Below are 22863 nucleotides of genomic sequence, written 5' to 3'. Positions count from 1 at the left end.
GGGGTAGGCCGCTAGAATCGTGAGTCGCGTGGGTACGTGGGTAATGAACAAGTCGCCAGGGAATTGTCGCAAGGGTACTCCATGGTGTTGTTGCGTGGAATGAGGATGCGAGGGCCTTGGAGCTTCACCAGTTATGGCCAAAGCAGATAGCACGGGTCCAGAATGGGTTATTGTCTGTTCGATGAGCTGGCTCGTGGGAGATACATGGCTATTTGCAAGGGCTGGGTAAAGGGCGCAGTCGGGTTTGATCGGTTGGATATACACCATGTCGATACATGTGTGGAGGGAGCGGTATACAGGATTTGGGCTATTGTAGTAATGTCGAGTTTATCTGTTGGAAAGGTTCGAGAAAGCCGTGTTTGCTGTCTAGGCTTCTGGAAGTACGGAATGGGACTTTTAGCGTTGATACTGAGCCAATTGGGCCATGATCTCATTCATATCCGGCGCGGGGCCAGCCTGAGTAGGTGTCTGCACTGGTGGAGCGACAGCCTGGCTCTGGTTGGCGAAAAGAGAAGCAAGCGCGGGGAACTGGTTGCCCAGCTGTGCGAGATGCGGCTGGGACTGAGCACTGAAGCCAGGTGTTTGCGCAGGGCTAGGCACTTGAGCTAGCAGGCGTGCAAGATCAGCGTTCAATCCCTGGTTCGGCGCGGGTTGCGTATTCTGAGGCATATTATTGCCGGACATTGCGCCGAGGAGCTGAGACAAGCTCGCACCGTCGAGAGATGCAATGAGGTTAGAGATATTCGGCTGACTGGTCGGCAGGGATGGGAAGGGGTTGTTTGGCTGGGGAAAGTGCGGGGGTAGGGTCTGAGCGAAGCCGTACGAGGATGATGGTGGCAGGACCGGGCGAGATTGGCTTTGTTTGGCATTGTTGACGAGGAGGCCAGCGGTCGTGGGGTCAAGATCGGCATATTCTGGGCACATGAGTCAGTAATCGCTCATGTGTATCATAAGCAATCGTACCGTTGAACTGGACGTTGTTTGCACCGCCACGTCGGTCGAATATCTGGACGCTAACTTTGCCCTTGGTAAGGCCAGTAGTATCAAGCCTCACAATGGCCAAAACTCCCTCAAGGATCTGTCTTCGAACTACAGCTGGTTCAGGGAACCGACCACTCAATATCAGGACATTACTACGGAGATTTTGCGAGCGGAAAGTATCCTCGACGTAGCGGATGAAGTCACTACCACTGGATTAGCGACCTTGATATAATAGCTGTTGGTTCCGAACTTACCGAGGGAGACCTTCGTTGAGCACAAGAATCTGGATGTCAGGCACCTCGTGGGGCAATCGGCGCCGCAGGTCCAATCCATCCTCTGTGTAGTCGCGACGCGGGGACGGGCTTCTGTGCCTGCGCGGTGGTGTTCTGGACCGGCTACGGTATCGCGTATCAAACCTGTCTCGGCTTCTGTCCCGTGATCGTACACCCCGAGGCGGGGCTCGCGGCGATGGCGATCGCATGGGCCGATAATCGTCCCGATCACGGAAACGTCGATCTCTAGGGGACATGGAGTTTGGATGCCCTACATAACGATTGTCCCTAGGTGCTGGTCCTGTACCGCCCCGATTGTAATCTGGCGAACGTGAACGTCGACGCGGTGTTGGGTTCGGCGGCTCGATCTTCTTCGTGTTGCGCTGTGGCTTGGAGATCTCAAGGTCTGTCATAGTTAGTCGACTGTCCAGCAGCAAAGTGATTGACATGACATACGCATCTTCCTGCCGCGCACTGCCTGGCCTTGCTCGGCATCCAGAGCTCTGCGACATGATTCCGAGTCCAAGAACTGGACAAAGCCATATGCCTGTTTGATTGATATCTGCGCAAGCCTGCCGTGGCGGTAGAAACGGTGGAAGATGTCTCGCTTGGTGACTTTTTCGGTGGGGAGGTTTCCTAGGAATCGGTTAGGCGCATCCTTGGTGCAAAAACAGTCTCAGCTCACCAATGAAGAGACGGGAACCCATCGGAAACTGGTCCCATTGCCCCTCCGTCACAAACTTCCTCTCCTGATCCAAAAACTCCTCGTATCTCCTGTTGACCTCGGGCGGCCACCGCTGATCCTCATCGTCGGGCGTTTCGCTACGATCACCCGGCTGCTGCTGAGCCTGACTGGGCGTCGAAAAGTCCTGACTCTGCACGTTCAAGGGCTGAAGGGAGCCATTGCCTCTCTGCTGGGCAATGGGAGCTTGCTGACTCTGTGGATGATAGGATCTGATGTCATCGCTGGGGTTATAGTTGGGGTGCGTAGCGGGCTGTTCTTGGGTGGGTGGTCGAGCAGGGAGATTGGTGGCCGAGGGCAACGACGAGGCATGGTGCTGTGTCTGCGGCGACTGGGAGGACATTTGTGCAGAGGCATATTGGGCTGCAGGCGCATTGTTGGCAGCAGGTGTCAGAGAGTCCAAGAGGGCTTGTACGTCAACATTGGAGCCAGTGTGCGCGTCAGTCTGGTAGTGAGCGCCTTGGGCAGACTGGGCGGGCGCGTGCTGAGCAGCATAGGCATGGTCATGGGGGTATGGGTACGCAGAAGAAAGACCTTGAGCAGCCGGCGGCGGCGCGTCAGTGGCCGACGCAGCGCGCGACTGGAGCTGTGCGGTGAAATTCTGCATTGAAGAGGTATCATGCGGCTGCGTACCCATGCCGCCGCCAAACGCAGCCGACTGCGCGAACGCCCCCGGCGCATCGTGCCCTGCCCCTTGTGCGCCTATACTCTGGAAGCTGGCGGTCGAAGATGGGTCGGCGAAGTACGGCGTCGACGTGTTCGCGTTCGCGTGGGAGCTGTGGGCGGGCGCGGCAGAGTCGTTGCTGTGGGAGACATGACTATAGTTCGCATCCATGTGCTCTACGAGGATGGGGATGTTGGCGGGCGACGGGACGTTTTGCGGGCGCGGGCTCTCGGGCGTCAGCGACTGGTGCCGTATGTGCTCAGCTTGTTGCGGCGGACTCGAGTTGGGTCTCATGTAGACTGCGGAGCCAGAGCGCAGAGCTGGCAGACAAGGCGTGGTGAAGGAGTCAACTCAAAGCATCTACGAAAACGCACCGTCGCGACAAGGGCTGGAGAGCTGCAGGTGGAGCACTAGGAGAAGACGAGCGGATGGCGGGGCTGGCTAGATGCTACCTAGGTATATGTGATGGATGAGGCAGACGCGACAGCCACAGGCACAGAAGCGAGAGCGGGCCCCGTAAAAGTGGCAAGAGACGGTGGTGCAGTCAGGAAATATCAGGAAGAGAGATGTAGTGCAGCAGATGTTGGGATTCGGCGCCGCATCGACTCCGAGGAGCCTGGATTCGAGAACTTGCCTGGCTAAGCTTCGTCCACGTGATGCGTTTTAGTCTGCTTCTAGCGTCCGTTTTATGGTTAAAATGGTCATGTTGATCCTAGCTCGAGCTATTGCGGTTGCGACATGATCTCATCTTGACAAAGGCCAACGTGAGCAATTTGCGCAACCGTCATGCTGCGACGCTTCATTTTTCACACGCTAGTCTTCCCTCCTGCGCCGTTGCCAGCGGTGCGCCGGATAATTCACTGTCGAGGGCATAGCAGCAGTGCCACTGGCGACGAGGTCCAGGCTGCACGCGCCTGGCTCGCGGAGCTCCATGCAGAGACGATCCCTTTCAAGAGCATTGGCGAATTGAGCTTCAGCAGATCATCAGGACCGGGCGGCCAAAATGTAAACAAGTATGACACACTACACCACTTTTTAACACGGCGCTATACTAAGCAGGCACCAAGAGTCAATTCTAAAGCTACGTTGAAGGTGCCTCTCGACGCGTTGCTGCACCACATCCCTGCAGCCCTACATGGCGAAATTAGACGTTCTCGCTACGTTGCTGCTAGATCCAATGCTATCATAGTCCAGGCCGACGACAGTCGAAAGCAGAGCGACAATGCTCAGAGCTGCTACAGGCGCATATACGAGGCCATTGCCCGAGCCGGACAAGATGCTGTGCCCGCCGAGACGTCGGCAGCACAGGTGCAGCGTGTCAAACAACTGTATGTCGTCGCACTTCCGATAGCCCAGGCGACGGCCCGAAAGCTGATAAGACGCCAGACAGAAGGCAGATAACGAGCGCCGCCTCAAGAGCAAGAAGCAGCAGAGCGCTAAGAAGACGTCGCGACGAAGCCGGGGTGACGAGTGAAGCGGTCTGCGGGGAAGCGGCCTGCCACAGCACCATAGCTCAGCGCAACGTGCAGGTGACGTGGTTCTACCGTTGAATCGTAGTGCATCTCACGATAGTGCGAGCATGACTGTAGCGGTGTAGTGTGGCGTGCCCCCCGATAAGAGATAGGAAGAATACTTGATGCACGAGTGCTCGGTACGATTAGTCTGCTGACCAAGTCCCTTGATCCTTCACGTTTCCGTGACGGCAGAAAGTTTCTGGAGCGTTTCATTCGCAGCCCAGTACTTGATGCCTGTCTGAGATAGCAACTTTGCTTCGTCTTTCTTCCCTTGCTTCCGCAGCAATTCGCCCAATCTAGCAACCTGATCGCCGGATCCTTGACCGTCTTCCATCGCTCGCACATACTTGCGGAGTGCTGCACGCGACGCCTTCTGCAAGGACGAATCGCTATCCGCGAGTAACCGATGCAGAGATAACAATTGTCGAACAGCGACTTCGGAGATGGAGGCAATCTCCTTGGGATGTTGCTGAACGGTAGAGCTTATCAAGTCCAGGGCCTTGCTCAATGCAAGGGCAATCTCCGGGTCGCTTGGGTCGCAGCCAAATAGCAGCATGCGGAACCTGCAGATGGCAGTTTCTACAGCATGGGGAGAGTTCTCTTGCAGGTAATCTAGCACGTGCTGCAAGATGCGTGGTATGCAGGCTAGCTGACTAAACTCGGCAAACATGTCGAAGAACTTCTCCGCGAGTTTGGGCTTGCCCTGGAACTGCTTCATGGCGGAGTCAAAGACTGCCAGTGGGATAGCACCAGTGAGCACTGGCGCAGACGCCAGGTTCTGCAGCGCCACCTCGTCCACACCATCGTCCTGCTTCAGGCTGGGATTTACATCCTCTGCCGTCACTTCGGGAAGCGCAATCATGTCTTCGTCGCCGTCCTCGTCTGTGCCTGGCTTCTTTGTACGATCAATGTCCAGACCGAGAATCTTGCGCCGGCCAGCGATCTTGCCAACGTAAATGGTCTCCAGCTTTGCGTATTCCAGCCACATAACCTCGGAGTTCTTGCAGAAGCGTAGTCCTCGCTGCATGTAGCTTCGCGCATTCGTAATGTCCGCCTGCGTATCCATGAAGTAGTTGGCCGCGAGGATCCATATGTCGGGCTTGGTGGGGTGGAGTCGAGCGACAGATGTGAAGATGTCGTTCAGCCGCTTGTATGCCTTATCCTTGCGCGCAAAGTCGATGTACTGCATCCATAGTACCAGGTCGCCCGAGAATTTGCGCGTCGCCCGGTTGTAGAGGAAGTAGATGGTGCGCTGACCAGAGCCCTTGTACCGTACACCCAGGCGCTTTATTCGTTTGCGGCGGAGGGCGTCGACGTTCTTCTCGAACTCAATGTATCGCATGTAGTCTTCGGGGTGCGAGCCGCGTGCATTGATAATGTGCTCGAAATCCGAGCGCTTCTTCGCTATGGAGCTGATTTCTTCCTATGGCGTGTTAGCGAAGCTGGCGTTGCGCGCATGGCGGGCTAGCATACCCGTGTGAAGATTTTCTTGCGCTCAAGCTCGTTCAGCTCGGTCGCCGACTGCTCGAGGTAAAAACGCGCCTTGTCACTGGGTCCGGCCATGTCTGCGCGTCCGAGGTGTTGCTGCTGGCAGAGTTGGGATAGAAAAGTTGACTTCTCTAGAAAAAAGTTAGGCTAAAGTTGCTCCCGCGGGTAGCGCCTTGGCCTACGGACCTCGGAAGCGCGAACCCTGGCCATTGCAACCTGTGGACTTCAGGAGACGCGCGTGTTGGACTGCGCATCATCAATTCTCGACGCTCTTTTGCCGCTTTTTCCTCGTTCAATGGTCCAGCGCTGCTGAAAACCTTCCTAAATTCTCTACCATGGTCAAGGACAAGGACGGCGACACTGTCGCTACGGTACGCGCAGTCCGGCCTCACCCCCGAGAGCTCCGCATGCTCACCAGATGTAGTTCAATGGGAAATGGATATCATATTCGCATACCGCCATGGCCTACTGTACGTTCCTATGTGCTTGACGGATATCAACGGACTAACAAATCCCCAAGGTGCCTTTGTCGGAGCCCTCATAGTCGGAATGTACGCTTCTCACTCTCTACTACCCCACGACGTGGCTGAACACCCACAGATGGCTACACTACCACAAGATTGTGCAAAACGAGTTTTATGTTAGTCCCCGAGGACCACACCAGGCCCAGAGCCAACCATTGACGTGCCCAGGGTTACCCAGATGAATGGTTTCCATCCGTGTCCGCGACCATCGGCGACCGCTACCCGGAGCGTTCGGTCTTCATGCTCTTCATCGCCCTGACATCTGGTATGGAACGAAACACAGCGCACAAAGGCATATGCTAAGCTTTACAGGCCCAAGATTCGCCCTCGTCGGCCTTTGGTACATCTTGACCCGCCGACCCAACTCGTCCCTACCCAAGTTCATCGCTGGCGTTGGCATCTTTCGGACCTTGACCTGTGGAGGATGGACATATGTGACTTCTACCGACGACCACGACTGGCACGATATTTTCATGATCTCATACCTTGTTGCGACGCTACCGTGGACCCTGGGCTGTGTTGCTCTGAGCCCTAAGAACCCCACTGCCCTCAAGTACCGCAAGGTCCTTGCTGGCAGCTTCTTCGGAACTCTGGTGCCGTTGATCTACTTCTTCATCCAGCACAAGGTGCACCGAGTGGCTGGAGGTACGTTTGACAATTCCACTGTTTTGCCATCGCTAACGTCTTCACAGCATATACCATCTACGCTTTCTTCGAATGGGCACTGGTCTTGCTCGATGTAGGCTTCGATGCCGTCACGATGATCGAGTTCCAGCACTTGGAGGTTGTCATAAAGGATGTTCGAGGTGTATCTCGCCTGTACGTTCCTCGTCTTCCAATATAGATAGACACGCATCACGAATCTATACTTCTTATGGACACTTTCTGATAAGACATGTCTTGTAGTGCGGGCTCCAAGTCGGCATCCGACAGTATCCAGGAGTAAGTCACTACTGCTTCCCGAGGCTCTGCGCGTCACTGACAGGAGCAGAAAAAATAAGGAAATGAACGCGACCTTTTCAGGTGCCTTTTCTTGGTTCGGACTCATCTATGCTGCTGCAGACGTGTACAACGGCGTAAGTGGCAAAACGTGGTGCCATTGGACGTGACTAATTACTCTGTAGTTTGTCTTCTGGTCCATGCTGACTTCACTCGGTGTCTGCGTCTGGTGTATGTTCGAATTCCCCTGTGCGATCGTGACATCTGCTGATGATATTTAGACTTCCCTCTCTGGCACATGGGTATCTCTGGCTACGAGGCCTTGGTCATGTGCACCGTCACTCCCTTCTTCCTCGGCATCAAGCCCCTCCGCTATCTGGCTACCCGCTACGTCTGGTTCTTTCACCTGCTCTCGCTCTCCGGACTTCTCGCATTTCTTGCTAAGACACCCGTCAACCGACTCTTTGCCGTTGGATTCGGTCTGTCAATGTCATGTATCGCATGGTCTGCCACCTTCTATGCCGAACGGTCTCAACCCCACCGCCTTGAAGCACGCATTTCCGCTTTTGCTATTGGTCTGATCGCCTCTAGCATTGCGAAGTTTGCCTTTTGGACCAACAACCCGATTTGGCCAATCATGCACGAGGCAAACGGCGGATGGAACAGGACTGGATTCGTAGTAGCTCTCTTCTCGATACTCATATCGACCAGATCTACCGCCAGTTCTGGCGCAGATGTGCCAGCTCAAGGCCCAACTAAGGGGTCTTCTGTCTTTGCGAGCTTTGGCCTAGCGGGTGTCATGTTCGCCATGCACTCGCTTCTCTCCGATTCGAGCACGATGATCTCTTGGGTATGGGAAGGTTACCCTGTTCGGGGTCCGCTGGCTGTACCCCACGGTACCCTGACTCTCCTAGCCATGGGCCTGGGTCTTATGATCGGTTTGTTTGCGCCCAACCTCTCAAGGTCATGGGCCTTTTACGGCGTAGGCTCTATCGGTGCTGCCGTTTTGACAACCACCAGCCACTGGACTGGTTTCTATGGAGCCTTGGTCCTCGCCATGTACACCATGGCAGCAGCACCTGTTCTCATTGCCCATGCGGCGCGCCACTCACCAGGCCGCACATTCGGTCTTGGATTCTTGGTGTACAACTTCATGGTTCTGTTCCACGTCTGGGTAGTAGCGTACGCGTTCGTTCCCGGCGGACCGCTTGTTCGCGAGCACACAGACTGGGTTATGACAGCCATGATGCTCCAGATCGGTGCCGGTATCTTCAGTGTGTCTGCTCAGCCGCCAGCACTCAAGAGCTACAAGGGCAAGGCTGTCATCACGGCAGCTGCCACTAGGCAACGATCCTACTACCTCTACGTTCTAGGTGCTCTAGAGTTGATCGCCATTGCCACCGCCTACCTACGCTTCCCGTCTTATGACTACAAGCCGTATCACCCGGAGACCAAGTCCATCACGGCTGGCATTTGGACCATCCACTTCTCACTTGACAACGATATGTGGTCTTCAGAGTACCGCATGCGCGACCTCATCAAGGAAATGGAAGTCGACGTCATCGGACTCCTCGAAAGCGATCTGCAGCGCATCATCATGGGCAACCGCGACACGACGCAGTTCCTCGCCGAAGACCTAGGCATGTACGTCGACTTCGGCCCAGGACCCAACAAGCACACATGGGGCTCAGCACTACTCTCCAAATTCCCCATCGTAAACTCAACACATCATCTTCTCCCCTCGCCTGTTGGCGAGCTTGCCCCGGCCATCGAAGCTACCATCGACGCCTACGGTGAGATGATCGACATCTTCGTCTTCCACTCGGGCCAGGAAGAGGACCCCGAGGATCGCCGCCTACAATCAGAATACCTGGCTGAACGCATGAAAGCCACGCCGCGTCCTGCCATCCTCCTCTCGTACCTCGTCATCAAACCCGGTGAGGGCAACTACAACACGTACGTGGGTGAGAAGAGCGGTATGAAGGATATCGACGCGTCAGACTGGGACAGATGGTGCGAGTACATTCTCTACAAGGGCCTGAAGAGGAGTGGATATGCCCGTGTTTCCAGACATACCATCACGGATACCGAACTCCAGGTAAGCCTTCCTTCTGGTTTTTTAGCGTCAGACCAGTGTGCTAATCATGCGATGCAGGTCGGTAAATTTGTCGTTGGCGAGCCGGAGAACGGAAACGAGCTTCTGCATGAGTCGCAGGTTCCTGCTGGGTTGAGGTTCCCGGATCTGTTCAAGGGTCAGGGTGTCAGAGGGCATAGGTATCACGTCTTTAACGAGCCTAGATACTATGCTTGATCTGTGGGCACGGAACAGGAAGAGCAGATGTGAGAATAAGTCTATTGAGTACACTGGAAGTGTATGATAGGTCGAGGAAAAAGTGAATATAGTGTTGTTTCATTGCTGATGTTGATTCTTGGATACTACTCATTTCGCATTCACTAGTTGCACAGCGATTATGCGCTGTTGCCCAGGAACACAGACGGCCCTTTTTAGAGCCATGGTAGGACGCCAATACCCATGCATGCAGTGCGCGAGCCTTGCCCACGCCTGATTCGTAAAGCGCCAAATGCCGAGCCCAGACTTTTCGATCATTCCTTCATCCCTTTCATGATCGTCATCGTGTCCCCCATCATAGTCTCCCCGCCTCCCCAGAAGCTGTTAGCTTCCCCCCGCATTATGAAACGAACGAGTCGACCGGCTGTAGTGTGGCGCGCTCATTTCGCAACAGCTGCGCTCAGGACCTGTGTCCTGAAGAAACCTCCCTTTGTCCTCTCGATGACTTGTTGGTAGACGGACTGTGGTGGGTGGTTCATGACGACTGTGCCGGCTTGGTAATCGATCTTTGCGTCTACGCGAGTGTCGCGGATGAGGTTGACGATCCACTTCTCACCCTCGTCTTGTGAAAGACCAAGGCGGGTCGAGAGATCCCTAGTTGTGAATTAGTACGGTTTTGGAAGCGATGAGAAATGTAGAATGACTCACTTGATGTCGATTCTCTGGTGGATCTTGCAGTAGCTCTCCGAGATGAGATGTCTCGCTGAGTCGACAAACAAGTCTGCGGCGCCCAACAAGAAGAAGTCGTTCTTCAAGATCTCCTCCGTCTCGCTGAGCTTCTTCTGCGCCTCCTCAAAGTCAAAGTCGATGTACAGAGCCTTGATGAAGTCGGTGACGGGGTCATTGTACTCGTAGCCTTCTTGTCGCACGATCCTGATGAGATCCTTGAGCTGCTTCTGGTACTGGTTCGAGTTCCTGCCACGATTGCGGCCGGTGATGACGGCAGCAGCGAGGTAGCGCAGGATCCATGGGCAGTTGGTCTGGATGGTGTTGATGTAGGCGGGGGAGAAGAACATGTCGGTGAGGGTTTCGCGCGAGGATTCGTGGTTGAAGAGGGGGAAGAGCGACCAGTGGATCAACCAGGTGCGGTGCTGGAGCTGTGCGAGGGGGTTGTTGAAGAGGCGTGTGTCGATGATCTCCTTGAGCTTGTTGATCTCCTCCATGGCCGAGTCCCAGTTGACGGAGAGGATCTCGCAGGCGAGCTTTCCCCAGGTGGCCTCGCGCTCCTTGTCGCCGTCGGTGGTCTGCTAACGTTAGTAACCAGTATGCCGTGGGGCTGCATATAAACGTACCAGAACGCGGAAGCGGTAGAGCAGCTCAGCGGCATGTGGGTAGACACCGCACGAGTACTGGAACTGGCCAAACTCGAGCAGCTGGTTGATCATGTCCAAGTCGACGCCGTGGCTCTCCTTCAGGTATGCCAAGTTCTGCTGCTTGTCGCTGCGCAGGTTGGTGACGACGTTCTCGTCGTCGAGCAGGCCGCTGATCTTGCTGGTGGCCTCCTCGAGCTGGTCGCGCTTCTTTAGGACCTCGTCGCGCTTGGTCTTGAACTCATCGGACATGTCGTCGAGGCCGTGGACCTCCTGGTGCAGCTGGCCGACGAAATCCGTCATGTTGGTGGGCTTGAGCAGTTCGAGCAGCAGCTTCTTCTGCTCGACGGTCTGGTCGGCGTCTTCATCGCTGGAGAAGTTGAGGAGCGGGTAGACGAGATGGCGGTCGAGGTTGGGCATGAGCTTGGGGAGCAGCGAGTACTGCTCGGCGACATTTGCGCCGGTTGCCGCTGAGTCCGCCATGGTGGGTGGTTGGTTGGTTGTGGTGGGAGGAGTTCTGGCGATGTCGAGCGTGGTGGGGTGGGCTCGGAAACGAAAAAAGCAGCCGGACTGTGCGCGCGAGGGACCCCAGGCGCTACTTCTGGAGTTGAGCCGCAAACCATGGCCGCAGCATTCACCCCACGGTCCTCGCGACACATCTCTCGACCCTTCGACACGTGGTAGAATACTTTCACCGGCACCGCTGCATCACAATGCCTCGCTTGCAGTCTCTCGTCCCGCTCCTGCGCCCATTGGCCGCCCCAAGAGCCATCGCATGCCGGCAGCACTTCCGCTTCTCTACAGCGACAAGATGGCAGGCTGAGCGTAAGCTATGCATTCTGATAGTACAACAGGTACACCAATTGACCCTCCATAGAACCCCCGCCAGACTCCAAGCCCATCGTTCAGCCATCCCTCCCACCCAACGCTTCTTCTCAACACCCGACATCTCCCCAAGAAGCTCAACGCGCCGCCGACCTTGCCGCAGCAGAGTCTCTCACCGAAGGCGACAGCGCGCAACCGCCCGAGCAGAAGCCGACACTGCCCTCCAAGCACCCCCGGTCCGACAACAAGCCAGAACAGACACCCTCGCAAGCGAAGCCCGCAAAGGCCGATGACGTCGCGCCCAAGCCCGCGACCGCGCCCTCAGACACAGCCGACACAACATCGACGCTCCAGAAGAAGGTCGCTAAGAAGCCAAAGACGCCGCGCGCCCCCAAATTATCTCTACCGCCGCCCAAGTACGCCGTCTCGAGATCTGCGAACAAGAACCTGCCCATCTACACCGACTACAAGCGAGGAGGCAACTTGCATCTGACGACGGTACGGAAGGTCACCGGCGACCTATCTGCTTTGAGGGACGAGCTGAGAGTCTTTTTGAATAAAAAGAACGAGGACGTCAAGATCAACAGCGTGACACAACATGTCATTGTCAAGGGACATCACACTGCCGAGATTGCTACATTCCTGAAGGCGCGGGGCATGTAAACATGGGCAAGAGAGGGATTGTGTCGCGTGAAAAACGAATGTATATATCATGTTGTAGTACAACTTGTACCATATGGGAAAGAGGGTAGATGAGAAACGTTGGCCATGTTTGTTCAGTCAGTATAATGAACTGTCCCGTTGCATCAGCGACATCAACAGGCAGAAACCAGCTGGCCTGCACATCACCATCATGTTGTATTTTCGAGTCAGAGGTGTGAAGCATGAGTTCCATTGCTACTATGGACGAGATCTAATCTATACCCCAAGCGTACTTGTAAAAGGCGTCCGAAATTTCCCTGCAATTCATTCCATGTCTCAAGTACCGTGTAGAACAAGCTTCTAGTAGAGGTCAGTTGTATCCTGTAAAGTGGGGGTAGACTTATATCTTACCACGGAAATCGCGCGGCGCGATTAGTGAACCTGGACAGGCGATCAAGGAGGAGGGCAGCAAGTCCAGCACTGACCAAAGTAGCACTCCCAGCGGCATGGCTTGAAGTTTGTGGCTACGTTGGCGGATGATACGTCGCTGGAGTCGCTGGCGGCGCCGCCCATGTCGGGCATGCAGACCGCCCAGCACTGACCGAAATAGCACTCCCAGTGGCACTTGATCTTAGCCTTTGAAACGGGGTCGTTGACCACAGTCTCCTTCTTCGCTTCTTCATCACAGACCAGTCCGCAGAGCGACTTGTCCGTGTTGCAAATCTCGCGGCAGACCTTGTGTGGAATGTCTGGAATGTTCTCGATGGCGGTTTCGGTCCCAGCTACTGGCTCAACAACGGTCTCGGTCCAGCAACTGCCAGAGGTCAAGTCGCAATGGTAGAGGAAAGCATTCTCAACATGCTCGTTGTTCTCCAGCTGTGTGTGGTTTGCAGTGACAGAGATGGACGTGTCGGCATGGAGCTCGGTCTCGTCGATGACAATCGCGCCGCTGGCTGCAAAGCCAGCCACTCCAGCGACGTCGGTACACTGGCGCGTGCACGTCACATGGAAGCAGATCCAGACGCATTTCTGTGCAGCTTCTTCGCGCTTAGTCGCTGCAGCCGCAGAAGTAGCAGAGGTGTCGGCAACGACACCCTCCATGGTGGCGGGGTCTGGTGCATCGACCTGCTGAGTCTTGTGGCAACTACGGCTGCACACGTAGCACTATGAGGCTGTCAGTCTATCTTCTCTCGTAATCAAGACGGCTATGAGAGGTTGACGCGCCATCCAGAAGATAGCGCACCGGAATAGAGACTTACGTCGGGATCATTGCACCGTATGGGTAGACATTCTTCTTCGGTGAGGTTGTTTTGCTTGCAGAACAGGTTGATGTATATGCATCGGTAGCAATTGGTGTCAGCAAAGACATCATCACCGGGAATGGCGAGTGAGTTGTCGCGCTTAGCCGCTGGAGCTACAGAAGTAGAAGAGATGTCGGCAACGACCGCGTCAATGGCAGAGACCAAGGCGTTGGTGGAGACAGTGTCCGAGACATCAGTAGGGACATCGACGGAGCCAGCGACAGCTGAATCAACGCCAGCATCCCCGATGGGTGGACAGTGTGGGTTGCACTGTCGGCACATCTACATGTTGTTAGACCTTACCTTCGCCCAGCTCAACTCATCTCGCCAATGCAAGCAAGAAGGCGGGTGAAGACTTACCAGACTGAGGCACCACAGGGTGTCGCATTTGTACTCGCTGAGCTTCCTGTCCTTGCAAACTTTGCCAATCGAGGTTACGCAAGCCGGACAGTTGAGACCAGCAGTTGATACTTCGTTGGAAGCAGCGATGGGTGAAGCGGAGGTGATTGCGACCAAGCTGATGAGGAGGAGAGCGAGCATCTTGAAGAGATTGAACACAGCCATGGCGATGGTCGGAGCGGTGTTTTCTTGTGTGGGTTCAAGAGTAGGTGGGGAGGGGAGAAAGAATAGAAGAAATAAACAAAAGGGAAGCACAGGCCGGAGCGGATCAATGCAAACGGAGCGTGAGCGTGACTGAGGAAAGTGAGGTGAGGACCCGCCGAGGATAGAACGTGTTTGCTGTGGTCACTCGGTGCAGTGAGCCGGTGTGCGAGCGCGCGGGTGCGGTCTCGTAATTGGCCCAAGTATCCCCGTTCTAGGGTACTACTCGAGGTGTGGAACGCGGGGGTCGAAAAGTGAAGGTGAAAGAGAACGACGAAGGAAGACAGACTTGACAGAGTATACTTGCTTGAGGACTAATGGACTAACCAAATGACTTGCGAGTCTTCACGCCTCTGGTTGCCCATCGATACATCGCTTAGGCCGTCAAATGATCACGGAACTGTTATGGCTTAGGGCAAGGAAGCCTCCCCATATATTGTCGATAGCTGCCATGACTGTTGCATCTTCTTATCACGCTGCGGCGTTGATTGGAAAGGCGAGCGACCGTTGAGGGAAGTTGAGCCGCAGGGTTGGGCTTCATCGGCGCATCGGCACATGCACACTGGCTGATCATTAGTAGTCTGGAGTATGACACTGCTGCAAACAATACTTTGTGCGTGTAGAACATACCCCAACGTGCAGTCGCGGATTACAATCACATGGCAAGCGGGTCTTGACGCTCACGTTGCCGTTGCCAATGCTTCCACAATCGTACAAGCCTGCCTATCCACGCGACAAAACGCGTTTTAAGCGCCAAAGACTACAACATGGGTTCTGCTGTCCCCTGATGATCACACCCTGATGCAATAATGTCCGTGTATGATGCTGTAAAGTTTCTCCTCACATGAGCGCTCGTCTCTTCATCTGCTCTTGATGCGTGGACGTTGAATTTACGTTTAGGCTATGATCAGCCATACCTACTTGAGCTGATCCGATACTCTGGATCCATGTGGCAAGAGGCCCGCGGGGGAGTTATCCCCACTGACAAACCACAGGGTGGTACTTAGCGCGAGGCAGTGGTAGGACCGACTGGTCCGCGGAGCATGCTTTCGCTGGACCAATCTTGCCCCGAAGTATTCGTCTCCGTCCATCGCATGCCAGTCTTCGAAAGTCTTTTACGGATATAAGTGGGCGTATCGAGCGGTTGTGTAAGGCTGCCCTCGTGGTGGCTCAGAAATGCCATCATGGTCCATGCGGTTTCGCTAAAACCCGATCTTGCAAAGAGAATCCGATCCTTCCGCACCAGTGTATGGTCTACTGCCGTGCGATCGATGAGCTGCATGTAGTCTTACGTAGACACGTAACGCGCTCAAAATCTTGCAGAGCATATGCTATGCTTGTAGCGCTGTATTCGGCCGCCTTATTTTTTTTCCTACTCCGTTCCTGACACAAAGTCCCTACGAACGTCTCTCCGCAGATGTTCTAATTATACCTGGCTACGTCTTTTTCGACTGAACGCACCCAACGAAGCTGCTGGCGTGTTTTTGCCGTCAGCCACAATAAACATCGATCACGAATCGACTGTCTGCAAATCATTTATAGACAGGAACGGTAATGGCGCTTGTCGGTATGTCTCTCGTCCGCCGTGTTCTGAATCTTCTGATGCGATGTATGCTAACACCTACAATATGCAAGCGCGGTCAGCAAACAAGGATTTGTAGGCTTTTTACATGGTAATCCTGCAGATCGAATTCGGCCGTGTACGTGAATCGGGTTCTAAGAATGGGTACGATCGCGACGGTTCAGTGTTCGTGAAGTTGCTGCCGTTTCGTCAGTCGGTGGACTGCTGCTCGTAAGCCGTGGTACGCAGTTGGCGAATCTGGCTTTGAAAGGTGCTCGTAGGAACTTGGGACCCTCGACGACATCGGGTGTCCAGATCGCGCCGGTGGCGTCCGCAGATGAAGTGCAGAAGCAAATCTGTGACCGTGAGATAATAGGAAATATCAGCTGGATGGCGCCTGCGCTTGTGAAATGTGGCTGCGATGCCGAATCTCCATTATCAGGCTCGGCCTGAGCTGGCACCTTTGCTGGCATCTCACCTTCCGCGCGCTCCATGATCCGGCTCCGGGGTTTCCAAGTCATTTCTGAGTGTGCGGGGACGCAACTGCAAAGGCTCAACGGTACAGGGTCCTCTACCAAGGGATCCGCCCACATTTCATGCATTCGGTTCACCGTCGAGATTCGTACGTATTCTCGGCCTGCGAAGCTCACGCTAAGCAGTGTTACTGTGGTGTCGCACGCTTTCACTGCTTGCGGAACTCCTGTCAGTCGGTCTTGAGTGTATGGTCCGGCTGTTCTCTCTCGGAAATTCGTTGGGTGCCACGTCTGGCCCGGTGCTTGCGATAGTTGGTCATTGCAGGTACGGCTAAGGAGTGTTGCCAGCGGGCAGGGTGTGTGGATGGTCTCGGCTAGGACGGATTCGTGTGATCGGGGAGTTCGTGGGCGCACGCGTGGACGGCAAGACAACACGAGCGTTGAGGATGGCAGTCTCGTCAGGGTGCGAAGGCTCTGGTTTCCAACGTCGAAACGAGGTTCTGAACTATGCTAATCTGAGCAACTCTTGGCGATGCAGTTCGAGAGGTAGGTCAGCAGCCCCGATGCGGATGCAGTCTGCGCTTGCTGTGGATCGCGACCCAGTACAGCTGAAGAGTAGTACTGGTAGTTCAAGAAATACAGCAGCCTTCGTGCTGATGAGCTTCCTCGGGTAGCTATTTGACCTGCTCGAGACCTCGATACGAATCAGTCTTTTTGGACTAGAATCACATCCGGCGGCCAGTTGTCAGAGTATTTGACCGATAGACTGGCGGGACTGGGCTGATCCTCGAGATCTTTGGGCAGATGCGGCCCTGCGTACGGGGCACACAAGACACTGGGTGCATAGCAAAGTCTCAGCACCCGATACCCACTTACCTAAGCACCTGGAGAGGGTTTGGGATCCGAGCGCCGCCCTTCTACGGGCTCTGACTGGCTGCGGGATCTTTTCCCGCAGCCAACTTTCACCTAGCAAGGGCCACCAGCATTGAGCGGGTGAGGTCCAGTATCGAAGATTGGCCTTCATCGAGGCAGTCATGGGCTTTGCACGAATGCCGTATCTTCAATACACAGTCTAGTCTATGAGCAACAGCGTGACGTTGCACCCCGATCCACCCAGCATCGACCGACAGACCGGCCATCGAACGTTTTCGACGGGTGAGTTATACGCTCAACTCCCCTTTTCAGCGCGTCAGAGGGTAAAGCATATACTCTGGCAAATGACTAATGTTATCAAGACTACGTCGGAGAGTTGAACAGCCTGCGACTCCGTAGCATATCTAGCCCACACCTGCCTCGCTTCCACGTGCCCTGCTTGAGCGCTCTTGATTTCTGTCCAAGATTGCCGAGAGGATCCTACAGATGTCACTGCTTCGGTAAAGGCTACGCGCAAACTCCAGAAGTCGTCCGAAGGGTCCCTGAAACGACACAATTACGTAGTTGTGGTACGCACTTCCGATATTAGCCATTTTGTCGATTCATGACGAGCGCCATCGTCGAGGGATCGGGCTCGAGGCGAAGGGCACATCCCCACTAGCTAATACGGCGACAGGTACACTTCGATTCGAACCTGGGATTTGGATTTCCTATACATGGGGTAACTCCGGTTCCCAGCCTACACATGAAACGTATTACTGACTTCATACAGTAAATTCCGCTCTAGGAGCGGCTGGTAAGTGGATCCATGAGGTTGCGGCGACAAAGTCCGCTGATCTGCACAAGCCTTACATGTCGAGCGCGCCGCGTCAAATGTCAGTGTCCTGCTTCCAGGCACTCCTTGCCGTACTGATAGTCCTCCCAGGTGACGAGACCCGTCCAGTATGCAAAGCATGCGGCAAGAAAAACCGTCCCTGTCAGTGGGAGGAGCCTCATACTAAGTTCAAGGACTACCGGCCTGACGGGCCCTCTTCCAGTCGATCTGCTGCCGGCGGTACTGATGAGGAAACCGAGACCAAAGAGGACCTGATGGATGTTGACGGTGTCGATGGGGTCGATAACATCAGTCGAACAGAAGGAGCCGTTCGTGCAAACAGTTTCAGCGAGGAAGGCTTGAGCCGGAACACTTCACCGAGAAGGCGGAAAAACAGTCGGACCGATGGGACATCGGAAGGCCCATCGACCAGCGTCTCCTCACCGTCGGCTCAGCTATCGCCAGGCTCGCCTTACTTTGTTCCCCGATCTAAGAGCACAACGGGTGGCGTGTCGGTGGCGAGTTTGCTGCAGTCGCACGACCCGGACGGCATGCCAGAGGGCTCGCTGCCGATGCATACCCGCCAGGCCATGCAGCAGCCGAATGCGCATTCGCATAACCGTAGAGACATGCCAGATGGAACTAGAAACTACTCACCCCGGCCTGTTCCTTTGACGCATGAAGAGGCCTTGCTCGTGCACCACTACACCGAACATCTTGGCCGCTGGCTTGACTGCACCGACGCCACTCGTCAATTTACGCTGGGCGTACCGGAGAAGGTCAAACAATGCCCGGTACTTTGCCATGCCGTCATGTCATTTGCTGCTCGCCACTGCAGAAAAGACGCGACAGCCGAGGCGGCCTATCAGCGTTGCATCGCCCTGCTCATCGAACGATTGAATGAGCAAGCTGCTAGCCACGACGAAACGCTTTTGTGTGCGATCGTCATACTGCGGTTCTACGAGCAGCTAAATGGTGCGTACTATAGTATGCATTGCGTCTCTCATGCCTAACAAGTCCTTCTAGTCCCGTCCAGTACCGGTTCTGATGATGAACAGCACCTCGCAGGCTGTTCGGCCATTATTCGATCTTCTCAGGGAAATCACTATGTAGATCCATCAGCGCCCACGTTGCGCGAAGCTGCTTTTTGGGTCTATGTCCGCCAGTGCCTCTACAATGCCACTATCAATCAGCAACCCCCTGATATCGATTTTTCTTTGCAGCTACACCCAACCCCAAGCTCACTACGAGATGCGCACCCGCTGGCTCGACTAAGACTGGAGACGGCCTGGTCCAATCAAATGACTTGGAATCTTGCATGTGTCGTCAACTTCTGCTTCGACGGCAAGGAGCCACAAAACGAAAAGGCTTACAAGATGCGGCGATGGAACGAGCTGTGGGATCTTGTCCAGACGTGGATGCATGGTAGACCGGACGGCTTCAATGCAATTTTCGAAGGCCCAGCCGGCGATGGGGGCTGCTTTCCTGAGATTCTCTTCACAGCCGACTGGCACGGTAAGTTATCTAACATGTCCTTCCACGCAAATGCTCACACTACCATCAGCTGTATCGTTTGGGTTCTATCATTTTGCCTGTATCATGTTGCTTCGATACAAGCCAGGCCCCAAGTTCGCAATCCGCAACGTCGGCAGCCTGTCTGAAACAGATGTAAGGACCAAAGTTACCAAACAGCACGAACATTTGCTTATTGAAGTAGAATCAGATCTTGACGCATGCTCGCGCCATTTCCGGGGCTAGTAATAGCTCACCGGAGACTGTCCCACTAGCAATCACCGTCTGTCACACCATCTTTATCTGGGGACCTCTTGTATGCGACCCAAAAGAGAGAGATCAGGTAGTACAGCTTTTAAACAACTTCGAGAAAAACCATGTGTGGCCGACGACGTGGATCAGTAACGCATTGAAGGCCGAATGGGGTATCCCAACATCGTCAGCTCCTGTGGCTTAGCTCATGAAGTAGAAACTCGAGCCGGCATTGACTCTTGGCCTACCCAAAACCAGCTTGGGTCGGTTGTGGAATAGGACCACAAGAAGAAGGTGGATGTGAAAGATGATGAAACCCATACAAGACATTTATTGTGCAAAACAAAGCGCTCAGTGTCTGGAAGCCAGTACCGTCGTGTCTAAGTCATACCCGCGAATCATTCTGGTATAATCCATACCAGCTTTGGACGCCATGGTCAGCTGCCTGTATCCCGTCACTTTGTCCCCTTCATGTAGCTCTAGAACTCGACGCAGAACTCCCATTATCATGCGAGAACATGGATGTCTCTCAACCCGGGAGCTTCCAGCAGTCAACCGAACTTGTGCAATCCGGGAAGATATACCTTCCGAGGATTGGGAGCTCGGGTAACAACTCCGAGTGGAATCCATATAATGTCACAGCTACATCTTACTATACAGTAACAATGCCTCTCTTGGAAATAGTACTTTCTCGTGTGCTGATCTCTGTTTTCACGTGCAATCATTCGCCCCAATGAATTCTTTCAGATAATCTCACATCCAGGGCTGCATTGTTCGGCTCGGTTCACCGAAGATTGCCTGAGCTGTACGCATGTCCCGTGGCCGGTGGCCAGAAGGATGTGGAATCTGTTAGTGAAGCAAGCTGAAAGTCGTGTGTGGCGCAGCACATCTAGATCACTAAACTACCCGTTTCGTACGCTGCTGCCTGAGTTACCGTGATTACGCGCTTGATCACGATACCTGTGTTGAAACCTTGCTAGAGCACCCCTTGTAGTATCATAAATCGTACTGTTTGCCATAGTACGCGTCTTGTCGATCTTGGATATTCAACAGATGCTTGCATTTCGTCCCACATGCCACCACCAGTTTGACCGTAAGGCAGCTGGCTGAAGCCAAGACGAGAAGCTCTTTTTGCATCCGAAAGCCTCGCAACAAAGCACCGATATCCGGCAGCTGCGGTCGCTTATTGCACGTCTGGGAGCGCTACGTGAGTATCACCTAGATATTACTGTGATGCATATGGCCTTGTACAACGCGTTATACCTGCATTCCATCAATTGCTAGGTATGTAGCAGACCGGCAATGAAGAACACAAAGCGCATCTTCCCGTGCGAAGTTGATTAGCATGTGCCTGGTTGCTGACTTGATATGTTGAAGGGATGACCGTTGAGCAGCTACGTCATTTCACGGCCGGATATCTGTCCCGGGCCAATCCCTTCGCGTAAGTCGTAACGAGGTGCCAGAGCCCGGTCACGGGAGTCTTGGTACATCAAGTCCTCATCGGGTCCGTTGAGATCTGCATAGCGCGACACGGATACCCATCCACCCCACAGCGTACCTTTAGCATGCATTCCTCTCTGCAAAGCCCCTTATGGGGCGATAACCCGAGATGCCTTGGGTGACGCCTCAGTCGGACGCCACTGGACAAGTCCCCCCTTGCCTAGGTACCTCCGGGCCTCTACCATTTGATAATCTTCGCCTCCGGATGTGAAGCACTCATGTGTACTTCTTGATTGAACAACAGTCAAGCTTAGTATGCGTCGCAACGACTCAGCAACAGACCATGGAAGCCTACAGGTTCATACGAGAGAGACCATGAAGAGTGCATTGGACCTCCGCATTCTAGGGGTCTGTTGCGGAAGTGGGTTAAACCAGCTTGACTTCGCGCTGGTCCGGTATCTGCAAGCCTCCCCTAGTGCTACGCTGTATCTAGAACTCATCCAAGTTAGTGTTGTTCATACTGTCGCCCTGCAAATGCTGACGAACGATAGTGCGGTTCGCTACCTACCTCACCTCCTGTTCGAAACCACATCCTCACTTCCATCCGCGAAGTTGAGCGCAACTCCTCACTAGCGACACGCCTCAACGCGCTGCTCGGTTACTTGTTCTCCAATGGCATTACCACTTTCTGTGAGAAGCATTGCATACCACTCGCATCCATAAACCTGGTCGGCACACACACATCGGGCTTGAGGCGACCTGACATGCCTGAAACAAACGACCTGAGCACGCACCCGCTGGGATGGAACGCCAATATAAACATTGAGATTGGTGTCAACACTGTCTTCGACTTTGCTGTCATTGAAGCTGGGTCTTTGAGACCTCAAGTTTCCCCCGTCGCCTACATTGATCAACTCTTCTTGAGACACTCTTCCAAGTTTCGAGCTTGTGTGAACATTGGCGAGCTTGCGAATTGTAGCTTCATTCCTCCTCGGTCGAAGGGAGATGCTCGAGGGACAAATTGTCGCGACTGCGGGCCTGGAAGCGTGTTCATTGACTACGCCATGAAGTACTGCACTTCAAACGATCGGAACAATGACAACGACGGGGAGTATGCAGCGCCGGGGAAGCCCAATCAAGCTATCGTCACACGGTTCCTCCAGACGCACGATTACTCTCGCGTCTTGCCTTCTTTAAGCATAGCCCGGGATATGTTTGGTGAACATGAAGCCCAACGAGTCGTTGATGAGTGCATCTTCATGAAACTCTCTGAAGCAGACATAATCGCTACCGTTACCCGTATAACGGCCGAGAATATCTTGAAGCAGTATCGCAGGCTCCTCGCGCTCCGCTTTCCTGCCGGCCAGGACGTCGACGAACTCTTCATCAGCGGCCCGAGTGCGCGCAACGCGAACATCATAGACTACCTCGAAGCGGAGCTCCCCGAGAGCGTGATCACAAAGCCATTCGACGATATAGGCATACCAGGCGATGCGAACGAGGCCGTGTGTTATGCACACCTTGCATTGGAATCGGTGCTGGGACAACCAACACGCAGTTCTACGGAATTATCGCGGCCTTGGAGTCAGTCGGGTCATGATGCTGTACTGGGAAGGGTGGCGCGGGGCGAAAGTTGGGAAACCCTAACGGCCCAGCTGCAAAAGTTTGGCGATGGGAAGCCTCGCAATTTGGCGCAGAACGTGGAGATAATCGGCTATCGAGGATCTGGGAGTGAAATGATGGCACGAGCACGATGACGGGTGGAAAGTAGAAGATGGCAATGCCG

General features: G+C 54.4%; 9 protein-coding genes across 9 annotated transcripts; 5 read left to right on the top strand and 4 right to left on the bottom strand.

Annotated features, from left to right (window-relative positions):
- Nucleotides 1-396: 396 nt before the first annotated feature.
- J4E92_005833 (uncharacterized protein) lies at nt 397-2953 on the bottom strand (the record flags this gene model as incomplete). Its single annotated transcript, XM_051497209.1, has 6 exons — nt 397-914; nt 964-1184; nt 1236-1264; nt 1529-1659; nt 1710-1889; nt 1939-2953. The coding sequence occupies 6 exons, from the start codon at nt 2951-2953 to the stop codon at nt 397-399; spliced, it is 2094 nt and encodes a 697-aa protein (XP_051352869.1).
- Nucleotides 2954-3445: 492 nt separating this feature from the next.
- J4E92_005832 (uncharacterized protein) lies at nt 3446-4133 on the top strand (the record flags this gene model as incomplete). The annotated part of the gene is made up of 3 exons (XM_051497208.1): nt 3446-3672; nt 3727-3987; nt 4046-4133. 3 exons carry the CDS (start codon nt 3446-3448, stop codon nt 4131-4133), a joined length of 576 nt encoding a protein of 191 aa, XP_051352868.1.
- A 212-nt stretch (nt 4134-4345) lies between these two features.
- Nucleotides 4346-5736, bottom strand: J4E92_005831 (uncharacterized protein; the record flags this gene model as incomplete). The annotated part of the gene is made up of 2 exons (XM_051497207.1): nt 4346-5596; nt 5647-5736. 2 exons carry the CDS (start codon nt 5734-5736, stop codon nt 4346-4348), a joined length of 1341 nt encoding a protein of 446 aa, XP_051352867.1.
- A 260-nt stretch (nt 5737-5996) lies between these two features.
- On the top strand, nt 5997-9435 carry J4E92_005830 (uncharacterized protein; the record flags this gene model as incomplete). Its single annotated transcript, XM_051497206.1, has 12 exons — nt 5997-6032; nt 6086-6131; nt 6182-6212; nt 6262-6301; nt 6354-6450; nt 6498-6830; nt 6878-7004; nt 7092-7127; nt 7177-7261; nt 7310-7355; nt 7406-9222; nt 9280-9435. 12 exons carry the CDS (start codon nt 5997-5999, stop codon nt 9433-9435), a joined length of 2850 nt encoding a protein of 949 aa, XP_051352866.1.
- A 419-nt stretch (nt 9436-9854) lies between these two features.
- Nucleotides 9855-11267, bottom strand: INT6 (eukaryotic translation initiation factor 3 subunit E; the record flags this gene model as incomplete). Its single annotated transcript, XM_051497205.1, has 3 exons — nt 9855-10068; nt 10123-10718; nt 10767-11267. The coding sequence occupies 3 exons, from the start codon at nt 11265-11267 to the stop codon at nt 9855-9857; spliced, it is 1311 nt and encodes a 436-aa protein (XP_051352865.1).
- A 230-nt stretch (nt 11268-11497) lies between these two features.
- On the top strand, nt 11498-12272 carry J4E92_005828 (uncharacterized protein; the record flags this gene model as incomplete). The annotated part of the gene is made up of 2 exons (XM_051497204.1): nt 11498-11609; nt 11662-12272. 2 exons carry the CDS (start codon nt 11498-11500, stop codon nt 12270-12272), a joined length of 723 nt encoding a protein of 240 aa, XP_051352864.1.
- A 432-nt stretch (nt 12273-12704) lies between these two features.
- Nucleotides 12705-14116, bottom strand: J4E92_005827 (uncharacterized protein; the record flags this gene model as incomplete). The annotated part of the gene is made up of 3 exons (XM_051497203.1): nt 12705-13415; nt 13511-13834; nt 13913-14116. 3 exons carry the CDS (start codon nt 14114-14116, stop codon nt 12705-12707), a joined length of 1239 nt encoding a protein of 412 aa, XP_051352863.1.
- A 3795-nt stretch (nt 14117-17911) lies between these two features.
- Nucleotides 17912-18886, top strand: J4E92_005826 (uncharacterized protein; the record flags this gene model as incomplete). The annotated part of the gene is made up of 1 exon (XM_051497202.1): nt 17912-18886. One exon carries the CDS (start codon nt 17912-17914, stop codon nt 18884-18886), a length of 975 nt encoding a protein of 324 aa, XP_051352862.1.
- Nucleotides 18887-21452: 2566 nt separating this feature from the next.
- J4E92_005825 (uncharacterized protein) lies at nt 21453-22677 on the top strand (the record flags this gene model as incomplete). The annotated part of the gene is made up of 3 exons (XM_051497201.1): nt 21453-21581; nt 21629-22582; nt 22636-22677. 3 exons carry the CDS (start codon nt 21453-21455, stop codon nt 22675-22677), a joined length of 1125 nt encoding a protein of 374 aa, XP_051352861.1.
- Between the last annotated feature and the right edge of the window lie 186 nt (nt 22678-22863).

Source organism: Alternaria infectoria (assembly GCF_024043175.1).
Source record: "Alternaria infectoria strain BMP 0036 chromosome Unknown scaffold_8, whole genome shotgun sequence".
NCBI lineage: Eukaryota > Fungi > Ascomycota > Dothideomycetes > Pleosporales > Pleosporaceae > Alternaria > Alternaria infectoria.
This window is presented reverse-complemented; position numbering and strand designations above follow the sequence as displayed.